General features: G+C 51.3%; 1 protein-coding gene across 1 annotated transcript in view; it reads right to left on the bottom strand.

Moving 5' to 3' along the window:
* Nucleotides 1-93: 93 nt before the first annotated feature.
* The window catches only part of LOC144598309 (dysferlin-like), a 96,994-nt gene continuing 75,853 nt past the window's right edge, over nucleotides 94-21,234 (bottom strand). The window contains exons 11-19 of the mRNA XM_078408294.1: nucleotides 19,604-19,707; nucleotides 17,642-17,710; nucleotides 17,452-17,495; nucleotides 15,689-15,771; nucleotides 11,102-11,137; nucleotides 5,578-5,693; nucleotides 4,798-4,911; nucleotides 2,065-2,313; nucleotides 94-144 (exon numbers count right to left, since the gene is read on the bottom strand). Coding sequence (XP_078264420.1) covers nucleotides 94-144; nucleotides 2,065-2,313; nucleotides 4,798-4,911; nucleotides 5,578-5,693; nucleotides 11,102-11,137; nucleotides 15,689-15,771; nucleotides 17,452-17,495; nucleotides 17,642-17,710; nucleotides 19,604-19,707 — 866 coding nt within the window. The remainder of the gene's footprint in view (nucleotides 145-2,064; nucleotides 2,314-4,797; nucleotides 4,912-5,577; nucleotides 5,694-11,101; nucleotides 11,138-15,688; nucleotides 15,772-17,451; nucleotides 17,496-17,641; nucleotides 17,711-19,603; nucleotides 19,708-21,234) is intronic.

Consider the following 21,234-nt stretch of genomic DNA (forward strand, 5'->3'; position numbering starts at 1 on the left):
GTGACTCGTTGCACTACCTGTTGTACTTGCATATGGGTGGATAGCACTCCTGTGCAGTGTGAATGGACTGGATAGCACCCAAACAAAGAATTCTTACCGTATCTCCGAATCCAATACCTTCAGTCTCTTGTTAAACACAATAGACTAAATGAGGAAAAACTACCGACGCACCAATTGAATATAAAATGTATGTTTTGTTAACGATAGCTGTCTGACGATCCCTACATATTGTGCTCGAAGTGTGAAAATGCACACCTCCAGATTCAGGGGCAGTTTCTTCCCAGCTGTTATCAGGCAACTGAACCATCCTACCACAACCAGAGAGCAGTGCTGAACTACAATCTACCTCATCAGGGACCCTTGGCCTATCCTTGATCGGATTTTAGCAATTTATAAGCAATTTTGGGCCAGCATCGCCATTCATTGTGATCATGGCTGATCGTCCACAATCAATAACCCGTGCCTGCCTTCTCCCCATATCCCTTGATTCCACTAGCCCCTAGAGCTCTGTCTAACTCTCTTTTAAATTCATCCAGTGAATTGGCCTCCACTGCCCTCTGTGGCAGAGAATTCCACAAATTCACAACTCTCTGGGTGAAAAAGTTCCTTCTCACCTCAGTTTTAAATGGCCTCCCCTTTATTCTTAGACTGTGTGGCCCCTGGTTCTGGACTCCCCCAACATTGGGGAACATTTTTCCTGCATCTAGCTTGTCCAGTCCTTGTTATAATTTTGTATGTCTCTATAAGATCCCCTCTCATCCTTCTAAATTCCAGTGAATACAAGCCCAGTCTTTCCAATCTTTCCTCACACTCCCCAATAGCCACATTCCCAATGGACACACCATTCACTGGACACACCACCAATCAAGTGACTAGAAGCTAGACTATCTGAATGGTGTCAAGTTAGGAACAGGGGACATACAACGACATCTGGGTGTCCTAGTGCATCAGTCACTGAAAGGAAGCATGCAGGTACAGCAGGCAGTGAAGAAAGCCAATGGAATGTTGGCCTTCATAACTAAAGGAGTTGAGTATAGGAGCAAAGAGGTCCTTCTGCAGTTGTACAGGGCCCTAGTGAGGCCGCACCTGGAGTACTGTGTGCAGATTTGGTCTCCAAATTTGAGGAAGGATATTCTTGCTATTGAGGGCGTGCAGCGTAGGTTTACTAGGTTAATTCCCGGAATGGCGGGACTGTCATATGTTGAAAGACTGGAGCGACTAGGCTTGTATACACTGGAATTTAGAAGGATGAGAGGAGATCTTATCGAAACGTTTAAGATTATTAAGGGGTTGGACACGTTAGAAGCAGGAAACATGTTCCCAATGTTGGGGGAGCCCAGAACCAGGGGCCACAGTTTAAGAATAAGGGGTAGGCCAATTAGAACTGAGATGAGGAAAAACCTTTTCAGTCAGAGAGTTGTAAGTCTGTGGAATTCTCTGCCTCAGAAGGCAGTGGAGGCCAATTCTCTGAATGCATTCAAGAGAGAGCTAGATAGAGCTCTTAAGGATAGCGGAGTCAGGGGGTATGGGGAGAAGGCAGGAACGGGGTACTGATTGAGATATGATCAGCCATGATCACATTGAATGGCGGTGCTGGCTCGAAGGGCCGAATGGCCTCCTCCTGCACCTATTGTCTATTGTCTATTGTCCAGTGTCCATTGTCTATTGTCCATTGTCTATTGTCCATTGTCTATTGTCCATTGTCTATTGTCCATTGTCTATTGTCCATTGTCTATTGTCCATTGTCTATTGTCCATTGTCTATTGTCCATTGTCTATTGTCCATTGTCTATTGTCCATTGTCTATTGTCCATTGTCTATTGTCCAGTGTCCAGTGTCCAGTGTCGTGTCCATTGTCTATTGTCCATTGTCCATTGTCCATTGTCTATTGTCCATTGTCCATTGTCTATTGTCCGTTGTCTATTGTCTACGTCTCTGTAAGATCCCCTCTCATCCTTCTAAACTCCAGTGAATACAACCCCAGTCTTTCCAATCTTTCCTCACACTCCCCAATAGCCACACTCCAATGGACACACCATTCACTGCACACACCACCACCACCAGCCCAGTGACCACAAGCAAGATCGGCTGCGCCCCGCGCGTTACGTTGCATCGTGCGAGCGTTCCTATCCGTACCATCAAACACGGCCCTGCTGTACTGGGTGGTGGAGGCCAGGGGGAGGCAGGTGGCGTCGAACTTGTTGCCGTAGTTGCCGATGCTGACCTCGAGCTGCACGGCGTCGCCCACCTCCTGCAGCATGGAGGCCGAGTAGAAGGCGGCGCACAGGTGGAACTTGCGGCGGCGTAGGTGTTTCTGCAGGGAGCGGAGAGCGGGGAGTGGTTGAAAGCTTCGGGCCCGTCGCTTCACAGGCCACAGGAGCGCGGCTGGGCCACTCAAACCCACCGAGCGTCGGGGTAGTGCTTCTGCAGAAGTCGGTGAGAGTTGTGGGTAGGGGGGTCGCCAACTTCCTCACTTACCACCAAACAAGGGACAAAGGGTGACACCGTCACCGCCCCACGCTGCCGGCCATCACCGCCCCGCGCACCCAGGCCTACAGTGTCCGGACCTACACTGTCCGGGCCTACAGTGTCCGGGTCTACACTGTCCGGGCCTGCAGTATCCGGGCCTACAGTGTCTGGGCCTACAGTGTGCGGGCCTACAGTGTCCGGGCCTACAGTGTCTGGGCCTACAGTGTCCGGGCCTACAGTGTCCGGGTCCACAGTGTCCAGGCCTACAGTGTCCGGGCCTACACTGTCCGGGTCTACACTGTCCGGGCCTGCAGTGTCCGGGCCTACAGTGTCCGGGCTTACAGTGTGCGGGCCTACAGTGTCTGGGCCTACAGTGTCCGGGCCTACAGTGTCCGGGCCTACAGTGTCCGGGCCTACAGTGTCCGGGCCTACAGTGTCCGGATCCACAGTGTCCAGGCCTACAATGTTCGGGTCTACAGTGTCCAGGCCCACAGTGTCCGGGCCCACAGTGTCCGGGTCCACAGTGCCCGGGCCTACAGTGTCCAGGCCTACAGTGTCCGGGTCTACAGTGTCCGGGCCCACAGTGTCCGGGCCCACAGTGCCCGGGCCTACAGTGTCCGGGCCTACAGTGTCCGGGCCCACAGTGCCCGGGCCTACAGTGTCCGGGCCTACAGTGTCCTGGCCTACAGTGTCCTGGCCTACACTGTCCGGGCCTACAGTGTCCGGAGCCTACAGTGTCCGGGCCTACACTGTCCGGGCCTACACTGTCCGGGCCTACAGTGTCCGGGCCTACACTGTCCGGGGCTACACTGTCCGGGGCTACACTGTCCGGGCCTACAGTGTCCGGGCCTGCAGCACCGAGCGGACCTAATACGGGGCAAGGGCAGTCCCATACGATACAATCCAATTTAGCCCAAAATATGGGATGTCCCAGCTAATATGGGGCGGTTGGCAACCCTAGTTGTAGGGGTCCTGTTCCTAGGAGTTAATATCACCAGCAATTTGTCCAGGATCGGCCATATTGAAGCAATGGCTAAGAAAGCACACCAAACGCCTCTACTTTTAGAATCCTCCACCCTGGGGTAAAGACTGTGAGCGATCACCTTATCCATTCTCTTCATGATCTTATACCTCTCGATAAGGTCACCCCTCAGCCCCCTTCACTCCACAGAGAAAAAGTCTCAGCCTATCCAACCACTCCCTATAACTCAAGCCTGCAAGCCCAGGTAAGATCCTGGAGAATCTCTTTTGGCTAAATGCTTTGATTGATGTTCACAGGCCAGTGGGTGTCCATTTTGTCTACTTCACAACATCTCAGGGAGTGTCTTCATGCTCCTAGCTTGAAAGGATTTACGAGGATGTTGCCAGGACTAGAGGGTGTGAGCCACAGGGAGAGGTTGAGCAGGCTGGGTCTCTATTCCATGGAGCGCAGGAGGATGAGGGGTGATCTTATAGAGGTGAACAAAATCATGAGAGGAATAGATCGGGTAGATGCACAGAGTCTCTTGCCCAGAGTAGGGGAATCGAGGACCAGAGGACACAGGTTCAAGGTGAAGGGGAAAAGATTTAATAGTAATCCGAGGGGTAACTTTTCACACAGAGGGTGGTGGGTGTATGGAACATGCTGCCAGAGGAGGTAGTTGAGGCTGGGACTATCCCATCGTTTAAGAAACAGTTGGACAGATACATGGATAGGACAGGTTTGGAGGGATATGGACCAAGCGCAGGCAAGTGGGACTAGTGAAGCTGGGACATTGTTGGCCAGTGTGGGCGAGTTGGGCCGAAGGGCCTGTTTCCACACTGTATCACTCTATGACTAGTGAAGCTGGGACAATGTTGGGCCAGTGTGGGCGAGTCGGGCCGAAGGGCCTGTTTCCACACTGTTTATGACTCTATGACTCTACGTGTTTAGTTTAGTTCAGAGACACAGCGCGGAAACAGGCCCTTCGGCCCACCGAGTCCGCACCGACCAGCGATCCCCGCACACTAACACTATCCTACACGCACTGGGGACAATTTTACATTTTGTACCAAGCCAATTAACCAATTAAGCCAATTCGTCTGTGGGATGTGGGAGGAGACCGGAGAACCCGGAGAAAACGCACGCAGGTCACGGGGAGAACGTACAAACTCCGTGCAGGTTTGTACGTGGGCACATGGATATGCAGGGAATAGAGGGGTGTGGATCATGTACGTTTTAGCGCCCGTAGTCAGGATGGAACCCGGGTCCCTGGCGCTGTGAGGCAGCAACTCTACCGCCGTGCCGCCCTTCCGTTAGGTTTCTGTGAGACGTGACTGGCTCCAAACCCAACACGTCCAGCAAAATTACCTCCAATCTCAGGAGGTCATCCGAGGGTATCTCCTCGATCTTCTGCTCGGCCCGCTCCACCAGCTTGGTGCTCAGTTCCACCAGGATCCTTCCTCGATAGGCCATTGCCTCACCCTGGAGAGACAATAGACAATAGACAATAGGTGCAGGAGGAGGCCATTCGGATCCTTCGAGCCAGCACCCCCATTCAATGTGATCATGGCTGATCATTGTCAATCAGTACCCCGCTCCTGCCTTCTCCCCATTACCCCTGACTCCGCTATCCTTAAGAGCTCTATCTAGCTCTCTCTTGCAAGGAACCAGAGAATTGGCCTCCACTGCCTTCTGAGGCAGAGAATTCCACAGATTCACAACTCTCTGGGTGAAAAAGATTTTCCTCATCTCCGTTCTAAATGGCCTACCCCTTATTCTTAAACTGTGGCCCCTTGTTCTGGACTCCCCCAACATTGGGAACATGTTTCCTGCCTCCAGGGTGTCCAATCCCTTAATAATCTTATACGTTTCGATAAGATCTCCTCTCATCCTTCTAAATGCCAGTGTAGACAAGCCCAGTCGCTCCAGTCTGGGCCTACAGCGTTCGGGCCTAGTGTCCGGGCCTACAGCGTCCAGGCCTATTGTGTCCGGGCCTACAAGGTCCGGGCCAAGAGCGTTCAGGCCTAGTGACTGGGCCTACAGCACCCCCCCCCGGGCCTAATACAGGACAAACTTCCCAATTTAGCCCAGAATACGGGATGTCCCAGGCTACTACGCCACAGTTGGCGACCCCAGCGTGCTCCTTACCTTGCCGAGGTTCATGTCCACGTAGGGGTCGGGGAAGCCCGTGAACTCCCGCAGGCTGCCGTACAGGTTGACGAAGCAGGGCCCGAAGGTGGGCAGGTATCCCAGACCGTCGTCCACTGCCGTCGGGGGATGGAGCAGGAAGGCAGAGAGAGACACAGAGGAAGGTGTTACCTTGCGTCAAAAATAACCGTCCAGACCCCAGCATTCCTCCCGGTCCAAACTTGACACAAATCCCAATCCCATCGACTGTTCCCCAACCACAACCCAACCCAAACACATTTCATTCCCGTCAAATGGTCTCCATCACATTCCCATCCCAAGGTCCGAATCCCGCCATATTTTCCCAGCACATTCCCGTCCGAACATCTCAATCACACCTAACATTCCCAGTCTCATTCCCATCAACACGTCTCGACCCTCAAAGATTTCCCAGCCATGTTCCCATCCCAATGTAGTATTCGCACCAAACCCCCCCAGTCACAGACCCATCCCAACATCTCAAATCTCACCACGTTTTCCCCAGTCACATTCCCATCCCAACGTCTCGATCCGCCAAACCTCCCCAGTCACGTTCCCATCCCAACATCTCAATCCCACCACGTTTTCCCAGTCACGTTCCCATCCCAATGTCTCAATCCCGCCAAACCTTCCCTGCCAGTCCCATCAAAACATCTCAATCCTGCCAAACTGTCTCAATCACACTCGCTTCCCAAACATTCCAATTCCGTCCAATCATCCATTCCAAAATCTCTCCCAAGGACTGCCCGACATGATCGGACCCAAGAACCTGGAGATTGTTGGAGACCACCACCCCACCAAATCCTCATTCCCATTCCCATCCTTGCCTCCAAAACGATGTGGATTCCACCCATTCCTGGCTCATCCTTGCTGGCTTTCATTTGTCCTTCTGCATTTCTTTCTTCCTAAAACATTTCAATCCCGTCAAAATGGTCTCAATCACATTCCCATCCCAAGGTCCTAATCCCACCAAATTTTCCCAGCATGTTCCCGTCCAAACAGACAATAGACAATAGGTGCAGGAGGAGGCCATTCGGCCCTTCGAGCCAGCACCGGCATTCAATGTGATCATGGCTGATCATCCACAATCTGTACCCCGTTCCTTGCCTTCTCCCCATACCCCCTGACTCTGCTATCATTAAGAGCCCTATCTAACTCTCTCTTAAAAGCATCCAGATAATTGGCCACTGCCTTCTAAGGCAGAGAATTCCACAGATTTTACAACTCTCTGACTGAAAATGTTTTTCCTCATCTCCGTTCTAAATGGCTTATTCTTTTCCCTTATTCTTAAACTGTGGCCCCTGGATCTGGACTCCCCCCAACATTGGGAACATATTTCCTGCCTCTAACGTGTCCAATCCCTTAATAATCTTGTATGTTTCAATAAGATCCCCCTCTCATCCTTCTAAATTCCAGAGTATACAGGCCCAGTCGCTCCAGTCGCTCAATCACACCTAACAATCCCAGTCTCATTCCCATTACCCATTCCTTCTTAATTGTTAACTGTATGTTTGTGTTGTCATTTGCGAGCGGAGCACCAAGGCACATTCCTTGTATATGCACATACTTGGCCAATAAACTTATTCATTCATTCATCTTTCGTTCATTTGTCCTTTGTAACCCTTTCATATCTCTCATTTCCCTCTCCCCTGACCCTCAGTCAGAATGGCGGGACTGTCCGTATGTTGAAAGACTGGAGTGGCTAGGCTTGTATACACTGGAATTTAGAAGGACGAGAGGGGATCTTATTCAAACATATAAGATTATTAAGGGGTTGGACACGTTAGAGGCAGGAAACATGTTCCCAATGTTGGGGGAGTCCAGAACCAGGGGCCACAGTTTAAGAATAAGGGGTAGGCCATTTAGAACGGAGATGAGGAAAGTCGTTTTCAGTCAGAGAGTGTGTGAATCTGTGGAATTCTCTGGCTCAGAAGGCAGTGGAGGCCAATTCCCTGAATGCGTTCAAGAGAGAGCTAGATAGAGCTCTTAAGGATAGCGGAGTCAGGGGGTATGGGGAGAAGGCCTACCCCTTATTCTTAAACTGTGGCCCCTGGTTCTGGACTCCCCCAACATTGGGAACATGTTTCCTGCCTCTAACGTGTCCAGCCCCTTAATAATCTTTAACGTTTCGATAAGATCTCCTCTCATCCTTCTAAATTCCAGTGTATATTCCTTCCCTCCCGAGATGCTGCCTGACCCGCTGAGTTGCTCCAACATTGTGTATCTACCTTTGATTTAAGCCAGCATCTGCAGATTCTTTCCTGCACATGTTAATCCATCATCTGCTGTTGCGCCTCGCACAGTCCGTAACGCCTCCGCACAAACTCAGACCCATCCCCATCTCCATCCCGTGACGCCACGTCCCAACCTCAGCACCGTGAAGACGACCCCATCCATCGCCCCAAACCCAACACCCCGTCGCCCGTCACCCGCCAACCAAGCCCCCGAGTTGTCATCATCTCCTCAATGACACCAAGTGCCCTTTCCCCCCAGCACCATCTCCATTGGCGAAGCCCAAGGGTGGACCTCAACACCATCTCCATTGGCGAAGCCCGAGGGTAGACCCCAACACCGTCTCCATTGGTGAAGCCCAAGGGTGGACCCCAACACCGTCTCCATTGGTGAAGCCCAAGGATGGACCCCAACACCATCTCCATTGGTGAAGCCCAAGGATGGACCCCAACACCGTCTCCATTGGCGAAGCCCAAGGGTGGACCCCAACACCATCTCCATTGGTGAAGCCCAAGGGTGGACCCCAACACCATCTCCATTGGCGAAGCCCGAGGCTAGACGCCAACACCATCTCCATTGGCGAAGCCCAAGGGTGGACCCCAACACCATCTCCATTGGTGAAACCCAAGGATGGACCCCAACACCATTCCCGATGCCACCACCAAGAGAAGGACACCATTCAGCCACGAAGGAGCCCGCAACACAGTCTGAGGTGACGGTGTGAAGTTGGTGGGAGCACCCCATGTTAGATCCAGCCAAAGTGGTCCTTGCTCTGAACTCACCCGCGCTCTGATCTGATCCAGCGACGGTGGACGTGGAGAATGGGGACCACCTGCCCCGAATTTCCACATGAAACCAGTTGACTCTGGCCGGTCAATGTCAACGTTAGGAGAAGCGGGCGTGGGAAGGAACTGCAGTTTGCTGGTGTTAAACCGAAGGGAGACTCAAAAACGCCGGAGTAACTCAGCGGGCCAGAGAGAAAGAATGGGTGACGTTTCAGGTTGAAAAACTTTCGTCAGACTCAAGGAGGGTCTCGAAACGGATATACGTCACCCATCTGCGTTCTCCAGAGATGCTGCCTGTCCCGCTGAGTGACTCCAGCACTTTACGCCCTTTTGTGCATTAACCGGCATCTGCAGTTCCTTGTTTACCTGAGAACCCGAGGGCATGGGTTTAAGCTGAGCGGGGGGGGGGGGGGGGGGGGGGGGGGAAAGATTTGATAGGAACCTGAGGGGTAACTTTTTCACACAGAGGGTGGTGGGTGTACGGAACAAGCTGCCGGAGGAGGTAGTTGAGGCTGGGACTATCCCAACTTTTAAGAGACATTTAAACCGGTACATGGATAGGACAGGTTTAGAGGGATTATGGACAGGAAGGACTCGTGTGTGGGGACATGTTGGGCGGTGTGGGCAAGTTGGGCCGAAGGGCCTGAGTCACGCTGTATGACTCTATGACTGCCAGAGCAGGTAGTTGAGGCAGGTACTGCCACAATGTTTAAGAAACATTTAGACAGGTACGTGGTTGGAATAGGTTTAGAGGGATATGGGCAAAACGTGGACAGGTGGGACTAGTGTATATGGGACATGTTGGTCGGCGTGGTCATGTTGGGCTGAAGGGCCTGTTTTCATACTCTACGACTCTCTGACTCTGAGAAACCTTGCAGCGAACATTGGGAAGTGTAAGCGAGGGGGGGTTATTCAATTGCCGGTGGGTGTCTAGTCAGCCATGCATTGGTGGAGCAGCCAAAGCCAAGGCATACAGGTGCCAAAGATAGACACAAAATGCTGGAGTAACTCAGCGGGTCAGGCAGCATCTCTGGAGAGAAGGAATGGGTGACGTTTCGGGTCGAGGCCCTTCTTCAGACTGAAAGTCACGGGAGAGGGAAACGAGAGATTTCGGCGGTGATGTAGAGAGATATCGAACAATGAATGAAAGATATGTGAAAAAGTAATGATGATAAAGGAAACAGGCCATTGTTGGTTGGGTTTGTTGGGTGAGAACAAGAAGCTGGTGTGACTTGGGTGGGGGAGGGATGGAGATAGAGGGAATGCCGGGGTTACTTGAATGCCGTAAGCTGCCCAAGCGAAATATGAGGTGCAGTTCCTCCAATTTGCGTTTGGCCTCATTCAACAGAGGAAGCCTAGACCTTCATAACAAGAGGAGTTGAGTATAGGAGCAAAGAGGTCCTTCTGCAGTTGTACAGGGCCCTAGTGAGACCGCACCTGGAGTACTGTGTGCAGTTTTGGTCTCCAAATTTGAGGAAGGATATTCTTGCTATTGAGGGCGTGCAGCGTAGGTTTACTAGGTTAATTCCCGGAATGGCGGGACTGTCATATGTTGAAAGACTGGAGCAACTAGGCTTGTATACACTGGAATTTAGAAGGATGAGAGGGGATCTTATCGAAACGTATAAGATTATTAAGGGGTTGGACACGTTAGAGGCAGGAAACATGTGCCCGATGTTGGGGGAGTCCAGAACCGGGGGCCACAGTTTAAGAATAAGGGGTAGGCCATTTAGAACGGAGATGAGGAAAAACTTTTTCAGTCAGAGAGTTGTGAATCTGTGGAATTCTCTGCCTCAGAAGGCAGTGGAGGCCAATTCTCTGAATGCATTCAAGAGAGAGCTAGATAGAGCTCTTAAGGATAGCAGAGTCAGGGGCTATGGGGAGAAGGCAGGAACGGGGTACTGATTGAGAATGATCAGCCATGATCACATTGAATGGCGGTGCTGGCGCGAAGGGCCGAATGGCCTCCTCCTGCACCTATTGTCTATTGTCTGTTGTCTATTGAAACAGGCCATTGTTGGTTGGGTTTGTTGGGTGAGAACAAGAAGCTGGTGCGACTTGGGTGGGGGAGGGATGAAGAGAATGCTGGGGTTACTTGAAGTTAGAGACTGGGCCGTAACCTGCCCAAGCAAAATATGAGGTGCTGTTCCTCCAATTTGCGTTTGGCCTCACTCTGACAACGGAGGAAGCCTAGACCTGAAAGGTCAGTGTGGGAATGGGAGGTGGAATCAAAGTGTTGGGAGATGAAACGTCACCCATCCCTTCTCTCCAGAGATGCTGCCTGCCCCGCTGAGTTACTCCAGGATTTGGCGTCTATCTTCGTTGTTGAGCCCAGCACCTGCAGTTCCTTCCCTGTGCAGGTGCCGAGGCAGGTGAGCATCAAGCCGAAGCCTCACTCAATCATCACCCGGTAGCACCTGCGGCAAGCCATGCTAAAATAAAAACCAGCCAAAACCATTCCCGCACAGTCAACTCAAACAAAAACCTACAGCCACTGGTGGATTCACTCTTCACTGGGGGAACATCTGAGGTACAAAGAAATGGAGATTGTTAGAGGGTAACATCAGGATGGGGACATGAGAGAGAGAAGAGAGGAGAGGAGAGGGGGAGCGAGGGAAATGAATAAAGCATCGTCAGATCAACGGGAATTGCCACGAGACCTGCAAATAACCAAAACATCTTCCTCAGAGACCATGCACTTTGGAGAACAGGACCAGGACTCGAGGGCCTGAGCTACTGGGAGAGGTTGGGCAGGCTAGGACTCTATTCCTCGGAGCGCAGGAGGATGAGGGGGTGACCTGTTCTATGTTTTAACATCTCTTGGTGTTTAGGAGGCTTTTAGATGGACTCATGGATAAGCAGACGTGCAGAGAAATAAGGGATCAGCACAGACGTTGTGGGCCAAAGGGCCTGTTCCAGGGCTGCACTGATCTATATTCTAGGATCTATGGTTTATGGTCTATACACTATATGTTCTATCTGCCCGATATGTTCTATATGATCTATGTTCCATATGCTCTGTTCTACGCTCCAAACTCTACACTCTACGCTCTACACTCTACACTCTACGCTCTAGACTCTACACTCTACACTCTACTCTACACTCTACTCTACACTCTACTCTACGCTCTATTCTACTCTACTCTCTACACTCTACACTCTACTCTCTACTCTACACTCTACACTCTACACTCTATGTTCTACACTCTACACTCTACTCTACACTCTACACTCCACACTCTCCGCTCCACACTCTATGTTCTACATTCTACGCTCTACTCTACACTCTACATTCTACACTCTACACTCTACTCTGCACTCTACTCTACACTCTACTCTACAGTCTACTCTACACTCTACTCTACACTCTACTCTATACTCTACTCTACACTCTACACTCTACTCTACACTCTACTCTACACTCTACTCTACACTCTACTCTACATTCTACACTATACTCTGCACTCTACTCTACACTCTACACTCTATACTCTACACTCTACACTGCACTCTACACTCTACTCTCTACGCTCTACACTCTACACTTTACTCTCTACACTCTACACTCTATACAATCTACACTCTACTCCCTACACTCTACTCTACACTCTACTCTCTACACTCTACACTCTACTCTACACTCTACATTCTACTCTACACTCCACACTCTACTCTACACTCTACACTCCACACTCTACACTCTATTCTACACTCTACTCTACACTCTACACTCTACATTCTACTCTACACTCTACACTCTACACTCTACTCTACACTCTACTCTACACTCTACACTATACTCTGCACTCTACTCTACACTCTACACTCTACACTCTATACTCTACACTCTGCACTCTACACTCTACACTCTACTCTCTGTGCTCTACACTCTACACTTTACTCTACTCTCTACACTCTACTCTACAATCTACACTCTACTCCCTACACTCTACTCTACACTCTACTCTACTCTACACTCTACACTCTACTCTACACTCTACATTCTACTCTACACCACACTCTACTCTACACTCTACACTCTACACTCTACACTCCACACTCTACACTCTATTCTACACTCTACTCTACACTCTACACTCTACACTCTACATTCTACTCTACACTCTACTCTACTCTACACTCTACTCTATACTACTCTACACTCTACACTCTACACTCTACTCTACACTCTATTCTACACTCTACTCTACACTCTACACTTTACTCTACACTCTACACTCTACTCTACTCTCTACTCTCTACACTCTACTCTACAATCTACACTCTACTCCCTACACTTTACTCTACACTCTACTCTACTCTCTACTCTACACTCTACATTCTACTCTACACTCCACACTCTACTCTACACTCTACTCTACACTCTACACTACACTCTACATTCTGTACACTCCACTCTACACTCTACTCAACACTACTCTACATTCTACACTCTACACTCTACTCTACATTCTACTCTACACTCTACTCTACACTCTACACTCTACTCTACACTCTACTCTACACTCTACTCTATACTCTACTCTACACTCTACACTCTACTCTACACTCTATTCTACACTCTACTCTACACTCTACACTCTACTCTACACTCTACTCTACACTCTACACTATATTCTGCACTCTACTCTACACTCTACACTCTCCACTCTACTCTACACTCTATACCCTACACTCTACACTGCACTCTACACTCTACACTCTACGCTCTACACTCTACACTTTACTCTACTCTCTACACTCTACACTCTACTCTACAATCTACACTCTACACTCTACTCTACAATCTACACTCTACTCCCTACACTTTACTCTACACTCTACTCTACTCTCTACTCTACACTCTACATTCTACTCTACACTCCACACTCTACTCTACACTCTACTCTACACTCTACACTACACTCTACATTCTGTACACTCCACTCTACACTCTACTCAACACTACTCTACATTCTACACTCTACACTCTACTCTACATTCTACTCTACACTCTACTCTACACTCTACACTCTACTCTACACTCTACTCTACACTCTACTCTATACTCTACTCTACACTCTACACTCTACTCTACACTCTATTCTACACTCTACTCTACACTCTACTCTACACTCTACTCTACACTCTACACTATATTCTGCACTCTACTCTACACTCTACACTCTCCACTCTACTCTACACTCTATACCCTACACTCTACACTGCACTCTACACTCTACACTCTACGCTCTACACTCTACACTTTACTCTACTCTCTACACTCTACACTCTACTCTACAATCTACACTCTACTCCCTACACTCTACACTCTACTCTACACTCTACTCTACTCTCTACACTCTACTCTACACTCTACATTCTACTCTACACCACACTCTACTCTACACTCTACTCTACACTCTACACTACACTCTACTCTACACTCCACACTCTACACCACACTCTACACTCTATTCTACACTCTATACACTCTACTCTACACTCTACTCTACACTCTACTCTACTCTACACTCTACTCTACAATCTACACTCTACATTCTACTCTACACTCTACTCTACACTCTACATTCTACTCTACACTCCACTCTACACTCTACTCTACACTCTACTCTACACTCTACTCTACACTCTCTCCGCTCCACACTATCCCATCCCACCGACAGCCGGTCCCCAGCACAGATCCCCATGTTACTCTGCAGTTGGGAGTGGGATCAGTTCAGGGTGCAGGAGGGTTAGTCACGGCAGGAACCTGTTGGAACAGCGGCGATCATTATTGCATTCGCCAGGTCAGCGATGGCCGGCAGCAGCCCACACAGGTCGTGTTCCACCCCGTCTGCTGCCGACAGCGAACCTTTGAAAGCAGAGGGGCGGCACGGTGGCACAGCGGGTAGAGCTGCTGCCTCACAGCGCCAGAGACCCGGGTTCCACTCTGACCAAGGATCTGACCACGGGTGCCGTCTGTACGGAGTTTGTACGTTCTCCCCGTGACCTGCGTGGGTTTTCTCCGAGATCTTCGGTTTCCTCCCACACTCCAAAGACGTGCAGGTTTGTAGGTTAATTGGCTTGGTAAATGTAAAAATTGTCCCTAGTGGGTATAGGATATGTGTGCATGTGTGCCTGTGCGTGTGTGTACATGTGTGCATTTGTGCATGTGTGTGTGTGCATGTGTGTGCAGGGATCGCTGGTCAGCTCGGACCAGGTGGGCCGAAGGGCCTGTTTCCGCGCTGTATCTCTAAACTAAACTAAATATGTGCTAAATGCAGGTAAATGGAACTAGCCCAGTGTGCCAACTTGGCCGGCATGGACAAGATGGGCCGAAGGGCCTGTTTCCATGCTGTACAGATGGATCTCACCTTGCCCCGACCATTACTATGAACCCGATGCATTTTTATGTCTTCTCAAATTGACGGTGGCGCAGCGGTAGAGCACCAGAGACCCGGGTTCAATCCTGACCTCGGGTGCTGCCTGTGTGCGGAGTTTGTACGTTCTCCCTGTGACCACGTGGGTTTCCTCCGGGTGCTCCGGTTTCCTCCCACATCCCAAAGATGCGCGGCTTTGTCGGCTAGTCGGCCCACTGTAAATTGCCCCCCAGTGTGCAGGGAGTGGATGGGAAAGTGGGATAACATAGAACGTGTGTGAACGGGTGATGGATGGTCGGCGTGGACTCGATGGGCCGAAGGGCCTGTTCCGTGCTTTATCTCTAGACTCTCAACTGAACCTCCAAACCCGCACGTCTTTGGGGATGTGGGAAGAAACCGGAGCGCCCGGGGGAAACCCACGCGGTCACGGGGAGAACGTACAGGCTCTAGCACCCGGGGTCAGGATCGAACCGGGGTCACTGGCACTTTGAGACAGTAGCTCTACCAACTGCAGGCTAGTTGGCCCTTGGTAAATTGTTGCTAGTGTGTAGGGAGTGGATATGAAAGTGGGGTAACATAGAACGCGTGTGAACGGGTGATCGATGGTCAGCGTGGACTCTGTGGGCTGAAGGGCCTGTCCCTTGCTGTATCTTTCGATCAAAGCCATTGATTGGGAAAGGTCCAGGTGCTCACCTTCGATCTCACCTCCCGGGGCGGAGATCTTTGACATGCACAGGTAGGTGGTGCCGATCACATCATTGTGGGAGAGGCGATCCCTGTGTGGGAAGAAGACAGTGGCAGTCTGACTCACGCCCATGGCCACACGCACGCACACACACACACACACAACGCACACACAGACAACGCACACACACACACATGCACACGCACACACACATACACAACGCACACACGCACACACACAGACACACTTATACACTCACACACTCACATACACACATACGTACACACACATGCACAAACATGTACACACGCACGCATGCACACACACACAATGCACACACACACAGAAACACACTTATACACTCACACACTCATACACACATGCGCACACATACCATGCACACGCACACATGCACACGCACACATGCACACACACACAGAAACACACACTTATACACTCACACACTCACATACACACATGCGCACACACACCACGCACACGCACACATGCACACACTCAGAAACACACACTTATACACTCACACACTCACATACACACATGCACACACGCACCACGCACACGCATACATGCACACACACACAGAAACACAGACACACACTTATACACTCACACCCTCACATACACACATGTGCACACACACCACGCACACGTACACGTGCACACACACATACACAAACGCACACATGTACACGCACACACGCACATGCAGACATGCACGCACGCACTCACGCATGCGCTCGCGCGCACACGCATACGCACGCACGCACATATGCACACATGCACGCACACACCACACACACGCACACATACACATACGCACACGCACGCACACACTCACACACACGCACATTACACACGCACACGCACGCACGCACGCACACACTCACATACACATATGCGCACACACACTCACACATAGACACACACACACACACACCACACACACACGCACAGCAAACACATCCCTCCCGGATACCCTCCCTCACTCTGACAACCTCTGACCCTCTCTCCCATCGGGCAAGAGGCCGCAGCCCAGACCATCGCACAAACCAACCTCCCTTCCACTGGACTCCATCCACACCTCACGCTGCCTCGGCAAGGCCAGCAGCATCATCAAGGACCAGTCTCACCCCGGTCACCCCCTCTTCTCCCCTCTCCCATCAGGCAAGAGGTACAGAAGTGTGAAAACGCACACCTCCAGATTCAGGAACAGTTTCTTCCCGGCTGTTATCAGGCAACTGAACCATCCTACCACAACCAGAGAGCAGTGCTGAACTACTATCTACCTCATTGGTGACCCTCGGACTATCCTTGATCGGACTTTGCTGGCTTTACCTTGCACTAAACATTATTCCCATATCTACCTTGCACGAAATGTTATTCCTATATCCTCTCCCTCTCCCTCTCCCTCTCCCTCTCCCTCTCCCTCTCCCTCTCCCTCTCCCTCTCCCTCTCCCTCTCCCTCTCCCTCTCCCTGGGTTTCCTCCCACACTCCAATGACGTGCAGGTTTGTAGGCTAATTGGCTTGGTGTAAATGTAAATCATCCCTAGTGTGTGTAAGGTAGTGTTAGTGTGCGGGGATCGCAGGTCGGCACGGACCCGGTGGGCCGAAGGGCCTGTTTCCACGCGATATCTCCAAACTAAACTAGACAAGTCTTGCCCCACTCTCGTCAGATGCTGCCCGACCTGCCGAGTAATTCCAGCATGCCCATCACGAGAACGATGTACGATGCAGCCTGCAATAACTCACCAATCCGTGAGGCGAATCCTCATCTTCTCACACATTGAGGGAAACTGCGGAAGAAAAAAACATTCCGGTTTACATTCCCCCCCAAAATATGTCACAGAGTCACAGAGTGATACAGTGTGGAAACAGGCCCTTCGGCCCAACCCGCCCACACTGGCCCAACAATGTCTATTGAGAGGGTCGGGTCCCTTACCCTGATCGGCAACACCAGACTCTGGTTCCACCGCGGGTTGGCATTCTTCTCGATGATCTTACTGCAGATCTGGAAAAGAGAGGACGGACAAAGTTACTTACACCCTTCTCACCCTGCAACCTCGAATCTTTAGTCAGAGGGAGGTGAATCTGTGGAACTCTTTGCCACAGAGGGCTGTGGAGGCCAAGTCAGTGGGTATTTTTAAGGCAGAGACAGATAGATTCTTGATTAGTGCGGTACTGATTGAGAATGATCAGCCATGATCACATTGAATGGCGGTGCTGGCTTGAAGGGCCGAATGGCCTCCTCCTGCATCTATTGCCTATTGTCTATCAGCCCTGATTGAATAGATTCGATGGGCCGAATGGTCTCATTCTACTGCTAAAACTTGTGAACGTGAACGGTGAGCGGCCTGGATAGAGTGGATGTGGAGAGGATGTTTCCACTGGTGGGAGAGTCTAGGACCAGAGGGCACAGCCTCCGAATTAAAGGATGTTCCTTTAGGAAGGAGACAAAATAGACAGATTGTTGATTAGTGCGGGTGTCAGGGGCTATGGGGAGAAGGCAGGAGAGTGGGGTTGAGAGGGAGAGATAGACCAGCCATGATTGAATGGCAGAGTAGATTCGATGGGCCGAATGGCCTAGTTCTGCTCCTATCACTTATGTACGTCGCCAGGACAACGGGCCTTCATGATCAGGTTAAGATACTCGGCACTTACGTTCATAAGGTCATGTGATAGGGGCAGAGATAGGCCGTTCGGCCCATCGAATCTACTCCGCCATTCAAACATGGCTGATCTGTCTCCCCTCCTAACCCCATTCCCCTTCCCCCTCCACGTTTACTGGTGCCCTCCCCTGATTCCCCATTTGCCAGTAAGAGAGAATAGAGAGGGAGGGAGGGAGGGAGGGAGGGGGAGAGAGTGAGAGGGGGAGTAGAGAGTGAGAGTAGAGGGGACAGGATGAGAATGAGGGGGAGAGGGAGGGGAGGGGGGGGAGAGGGAGGGGAGGGGGGAGAGGGAGGGGAGGGGGAGAGAGGGAGTGTGAGAGGGAGAGGGAGAGTGAGAGGGGGAGAGTGAGAGTGAGGGGGAGAGAGTGAGAGTGAGGGGGTGAGTGAGAGTGAGGGGGTGAGTGAGAGTGAGGGGAGAGAGTGAGAGTGAGGGGAGAGAGTGAGAGTGAGGGAGAGAGTGAGAGGTAGGGGTCGTGAGTGAGAGTGAAGGGGAGAGAGTGAAAGTGAGGGGGAGAGGGTGAGAGAGAGGGAGAGGGAGGGGGAGGGGGAGGGGGACGGGGAGGGGGAGAGGGAGAGGGAGAGGGAGAGGGAGAGGGAGAGGGAGAGGGAGAGGGGGGGGAGAGATTGAGAGGGAGAGTGAGAGGAGGGAGAGAGTGAGAGGGAGAGAGTGAGGGGGAGTGGGAGAGTGAGGGGGAGTGGGAGAGTGAGGGGGAGTGGGAGAGAGGGAAGGGGAGAGTGAGGGGGAGGGAGAGAGTGAGGGGGAGAGGGAGGGAGGGGAGAGAGTGAGAGGAAGAGTGAGAATGAGGGGGAGAGACTGAGAGGGAGAGTGAGAGGAGGGAGTGAGAGTGAGGGGGAGGGGGAGGGGAGGGGGAGCGAAGGGGAGAGAGTGAGAGTGAGGGGAGAGAGTGAGAGTGAGGGGGAGGGGGAGAGTGAGGGGGAGATGGTGAGAGTGAGGGGGTGTGAGGGGGAGAGTGAGAGTGAGGGGGAGGGGGAGAGTGAGGGGGAGATGGTGAGAGTGAAGGGGTGTGAGGGGGAGAGTGAGAGTGAGGGGGAGTGGGAGAGAGAGAAGGGGAGAGTGAGGGGGGAGAGTGAGGGGGAGAGGGAGGGAGAGGGAGGGGGAGGGAGAGAGAGGTGGAGGGGGGGGAGAGAGTGAGAGTGAGGGGGGGAGATAGAGGGGGAGGGGGAGATTGAGAGTGAGAGTGAGGAGGGAGAGGGTCCAGTCAGCATGATCTTACCATTTTCCCGGCAAAGCTCACTTCTACAAACGGGTCGACGAGGTTTTTCCTGTTGCTGTCGAAGCCAAAGATCTGTTTCACGCTGTCGATAATCGCATCGTCCACTGGCCGACCGGGTGGAGAGAGTTGAAGGATCAGAATTAGCGCGCAGCATTGTCAACATTTTGTAAATTAGTCTCAACCCCATTTTTACGCCTCATCGGTTCAAACAATGGTTGTGTCTCAGCAGCAGCACAGCTCTGAGTTGTACAGGGCCCTAGTGAGACCGCACCTCGAGTACTGTGTGCAGTTGTACAGGGCCCTAGTGAGACCGCACCTGGAGTACTGTGTGCAGTTGTACAGGGCCCTAGTGAGACCGCACCTGGAGTACTGTGTGCAGTTGTACAGGGCCCTAGTGAGACCGACCGCACCTGGAGTACTGTGTGCAGTTGTACAGGGCCCTAGTGAGACCGCACCTGGAGTACTGTGTGCAGTTGTACAGGGCCCTAGTGAGACCGCACCTGGAGTACTGTGTCCAGTTGTACAGGCCCCTAGTGAGACCGCACCTGGAGTACTGTGTGCAGTTGTACAGGGCCCTAGTGAGACCGCACCTGGAGTACTGTGTCCAGTTGTACAGGGCCCTAGTGAGACCGCACCTGGAGTACTGTGTCCAGTTGTACAGGGCCCTAGTGAGACCGCACCTGGAGTACTGTGTCCAGTTGTACAGGGCCCTAGTTGTAGAGACTAGTACAGGGCCCAAATTTGGGGAAGGATATTCTTGTTATTCAGGGCGCGCTGCGTAGGTTTACTAGGTTAATTCCCGGAATGGCGGGACTGTCGTATGTTGAAAGACTGGAGCGACTAGGCTTGTATACACTGGAATTTAGAAGGATGAGAGGGGATCTTATCGAAACGTATAAGATTATTAAGGGGTTGGACACGTTAGAGGCAGGAAACATGTTCCCAATGTTGGGGGAGTCCAGAACAAGGGGCCACAGTTTAAGAATAAGGGGTAGGCCATTTAGAACTGAGATGAGGAAACACTTTTTCAGTCAGAAAGTTGTGAATTTGTGGAATTCTCTGCCTCAGAAGGCAGTGGAGGCCAATTCTCTGAATGCATTCAAGAGAGAGCTGGATAGAGCTCTTAAGGATAGCGGAGTCAGGGGGTATGGGGAGAAGGCAGGAACGGGGTACTGATTGAGAATGATCAGCCATGATCACATTGAATGGCGGTGCTGGCTCGAAGGGCCGAATGGCCTCCTCCTGCACCTATTGTCTATTGTCTATTGGGACTATACTGGCTTTACCTTGCACTGAACGTTATTCCCTTTATCCTGTATCTGTTCACTGTGGACGGCTCAATTGTAATCATGTATTGTCTTTCCGCTGGCTGGTTAGCACGCAACAAAAGCTTTTCACTGTACCTCGGTACACGTGACAATAAGCTAAACTGAACTAAACCAAACCAAACTGAACTAAACTCAACTAAACTAATCTAAACTAAAGGTTGACCCAAATTACTGGAGTAACTCAGCAGGTCAGGCAGCATCTCTGGTGAGAAGGAATGGGTGACGTTTCGGGTCGAGACCCTTCTTCAGACTGATGTCAGGGGAGGGGGCGGGACAGAGATAGGATGTAGTCAGAGACAGGAA

This window comes from Rhinoraja longicauda, chromosome 1 (assembly GCF_053455715.1).
Source record: "Rhinoraja longicauda isolate Sanriku21f chromosome 1, sRhiLon1.1, whole genome shotgun sequence".
NCBI classification, from domain to species: Eukaryota; Metazoa; Chordata; class Chondrichthyes; order Rajiformes; family Arhynchobatidae; genus Rhinoraja; species Rhinoraja longicauda.